We start from the raw sequence: 3,540 nt of genomic DNA, 5'->3' as shown, positions 1-3,540 counted from the left end.
AAAATATAACCTCATCACAGTAACGCATAATTTTATTATGCATTACATCCAATACTGCTCATACATTTAGTGAGTAACTAGTCATAATAATGCTCACAGATACGATTTATAGATCAGTCAACACATTCCAGCACCTTTAGGCAACTGTTTTTGTGATTTGGTGCTGTAAATAAAACTGAAATCAAGTGAATTTTGACTTAACCTGTGCTGCTAGCTTTTAGCCTGCAAAGCTATCCATTAGCCTTCACTACTGCCTTACAAGTAAATGCTGCCCAAAGAGAGTCCTTCTTGTTGGTATAATAGCTACAATATTATCTATAATATCCATTGCTTGTTCCTAACTAGTTTTATGGCCTTTGTTGTAGAAGCACAGTTCCCACCTTGAAGCAGCCCTCTATAAACATGCATTTATGCAGCTGCGCTACAGTTTTTGCAATATTGCACCCCTAAATAAATCTTTACAGAACTTTGCCTTCACCAGAAACTACTGCCTAGCCCAGGCTGATGTTCTGTAGCTATGGAAACCAAGAATTCCAAAATCTTGTGATGTCATCACCTCGTTGTTATAAGACATTGTTATAAGACACTAAAGATCATAGTTCTCACACACAGCTCATTGCATCTTTGCAGAGTGAAGAGTGAAATCCTGAAACTAAATTAACCTAAATGAATCACACAATGTCAAAGTCTTGGCCAACTTATACTGCACCACGTCCTGTGGATCTGAATAACCCTCTAGGTAAGTCAAATGGGATTCATATGGTAATTATGCATGCTTCTGGGTTTTTATTTGAGGCAACTGAATTTGACTTAAACAAAATCATCTTTTGTTGATTTCAGGACACCAAACAGAGCCTTGCATCTCCACACTGGTGAAGATGACTCCAGATGGAAGAATAGAGGGAAGAAAGAGAAGGGACTTACCTGAAAGACTGGACAAATCCCCCAAAAAAAGCAAAAGCAGTGGAGGTCCAAAACCGGGTCCCAGCCACTTTGTTTCTGGGGAATCCAGTTTGAAATGTAAGTGATAAGACCTGTTTTAGCTGTGACATTATCTTGGCTATGTAGTTTATTTTGTGACTTTAACTGTGTACTTAACGGTCTTTAACTTTGTAGTTGGTTCATTTAGCCTTCTTTGTGTTGATTTTCAGTGTGCAGTTATTGCTTTAATGCACGATTGCCAGACCTTAGAAAGTCAGTAGAAAGCAGTTGACACAGAGTTGGACTGAAAATGCTTAAAGTCAAACTACTTTTTCCATTTTAGTTGGCCTTCTCATAGTGCCTTCAAGCGACTCTAGTATAATTAAGAGGAGCAACAAACGGAAGAGCACTAGTGACGAATCTGAGGGACCATCCAGCAAAAAAAGCAGGACAACGAGCCCAGAGGAGAGTCCCACCCAGGAACCCTCTGAAACATGTGACTCACCGAGGATATCCGGCACTGACAGAAAAGGTAAGATAATGGCAATATTTCTGAGCTGGATCACAAGATCCTTTAGAATTTGTCCTGGGGTTTGAGATTGGGTTTGATTCCTGTGGGACCAATCGACAATAAGAGACACTCTGGGCAGTAATGACGTTACCTACCTACTAATCTGCTAAAATGTAGCTGCTATTTACCAATTAATAGAAATGTTATAGCAAAGCTCTATAGGACTGTGCCAGCTGTTTTCTGTGTAACAAGTCATAACCTGTATGTTTTTCCTGTGTGTCTGCAGAAGACTTCCTGGAAAAATATCAAGAGCTGGAGGTGCTGGGTCATGGAGGCTTTGCCACCGTGTTTTCTGGAATACGCATAAAAGACAGTTTTCCAGTATGGCTTCTTACATTTGCATTTCACAGATCTTCAGTTTATTCCTGTTTGTACTTCTCTAACCCAGAAAATGTCTTTAATGCAGGTGGCAATCAAACATGTTCAACAGCGCAGACTTGCGCGCACAACAATGGTAAGCGTCTTTTCTTATTCCAGCAGGTATTTATATTATTTCAGGCCTTCTCAGGCATCAAGCATAAGGCACGTATTTCCTCCGTGCATGAACCAGACTGGTCTCACAGTTGTGTGTGAAATCGTCAGGAAATATGGTCGAATTCTATGAACAGTGGGTCACCTTATTGTTTAAACTGACATGTTTCAGTGGAAAGAATGCTTTTTAAAGATCAGGTCATTTTGTGACTATTTCAAAACTGTCTGTACGCTGATAGCTACTTTTGTTGAAATTCTGAATACTGACCTGAAGTAACTTTCCTTCTGAAGGATTGGAATGGGAAAAGTACTGATGTTCCCCTGGAGGTGGCGCTACTGATACAAGTTGGGGCTGGACCACACGATACGGAAAGCAGTATAACCCCACTTCTACTTGACTGGTTTGATCTGGAAGATGAGCTTATTATGGTTTTTGAGAAACCAGAAAATTGCATGGACTTAGACAATTACCTCAAAACTACAGATAAACCTCTGTCAGAGACACATGTTAAGGTAAGTGACGAGCATTTGGAGCTTACAGCAGTTTTTCATAGAGAATGTCCTGTGCTCCAAATATGGCTTCCTTTCTTTTAGGTCATAATGAAGCAACTAGTTGACGCAGCCATTACGATGGATAACAAGGGGGTTTTCCACCGAGATATTAAACCACACAACATTCTAATTGAAACATCTTCGGAGGAACCCCGAGTGCGATACATCGATTTTGGCTGTGGAGTCACGTTTACTCCGGGACAAAGGTTCAGGAGGAACGCAGGTATGTTTTCAGCCACAGCGTTGTGCTGTCATGAACTGTCTCCACATCATGTTCCCTCCCCATTAATTCTTCTTATCTTTGTGTTTTAGGAACCAGGATCTACAATAGTCCAGAGTGGTTCATGTACGGCTTCTGCTCTGCAGAATATACTACAGCCTGGCAGCTGGGTGTTGTGATGTACCAGCTGTTACACAACAAGTTACCATTTGACTGCGACTACAAGATCATCAACCAAAACCCACCGATTTTAGCTGACATTTCAAACAGTAAGATTTCTGCCAAAAGGGCTGTTGATATAAGAAAGGTGAAATAACTTTGTGGATAACTTTAACAAGAGTATTTCATTTCTGTAAAGAATGCAGGGATTTTTTGACGGGGTGTCTGAGGAAGCACTACAAGGACCGCTTCACCCTGGAGGATCTTCGGAATCACATGTGGCTCAAATGATTTCTGCGCACCATGAACTAAAAGGTTATGGAGCAAAAGCTCCAACACATCACAAGTCATCAACAAGTCACTTTTCAAATTTAGTAGCAATATTGCAGTTGCTGTCACGTGGCTCTTTTTTGGTGTTTTCTTTTCCAATCCAGCAGCAAGCAGTCTGAGACCTCCATCTGACCTTCATCTAAATATAGTGTCAAGCGGCGGCTGTGTGAAGGCAAGAGAGGACCCAAATGCACAGCTCTAGACACACGGTGATGACCTCAAAGGCAGGTCTTTATTAACAGGAACATAAGAAGCCATACAATAACTAACCTGGGAGCAACTAAAGCTGAGGCGCTGGGAAGACACGGTAAATGCA

The 3,540-nt window shown here is 41.1% G+C and overlaps 1 protein-coding gene across 1 annotated transcript; it reads left to right on the top strand.

Moving 5' to 3' along the window:
• Positions 1–567: 567 nt before the first annotated feature.
• On the top strand, positions 568–3,209 carry LOC308399892 (serine/threonine-protein kinase pim-2-like). The gene is made up of 9 exons (XM_080887308.1): positions 568–739; positions 841–1,020; positions 1,265–1,453; positions 1,719–1,813; positions 1,899–1,946; positions 2,255–2,476; positions 2,558–2,738; positions 2,828–3,004; positions 3,094–3,209. Exons 1-9 carry the CDS (start codon positions 667–669, stop codon positions 3,183–3,185), a joined length of 1,257 nt encoding a protein of 418 aa, XP_080743434.1. The 5' UTR covers positions 568–666; the 3' UTR covers positions 3,186–3,209.
• The last annotated feature ends 331 nt before the right edge of the window (positions 3,210–3,540 follow it).

The sequence above is a fragment of the Rhamphochromis sp. 'chilingali' genome, assembly GCF_963969265.1.
Source record: "Rhamphochromis sp. 'chilingali' genome assembly, chromosome: 7".
Lineage (NCBI taxonomy): Eukaryota > Metazoa > Chordata > Actinopteri > Cichliformes > Cichlidae > Rhamphochromis > Rhamphochromis sp. 'chilingali'.
Note: the sequence above shows the minus strand (reverse complement) of the source record. Positions and strands in the feature narration are given on the sequence as shown.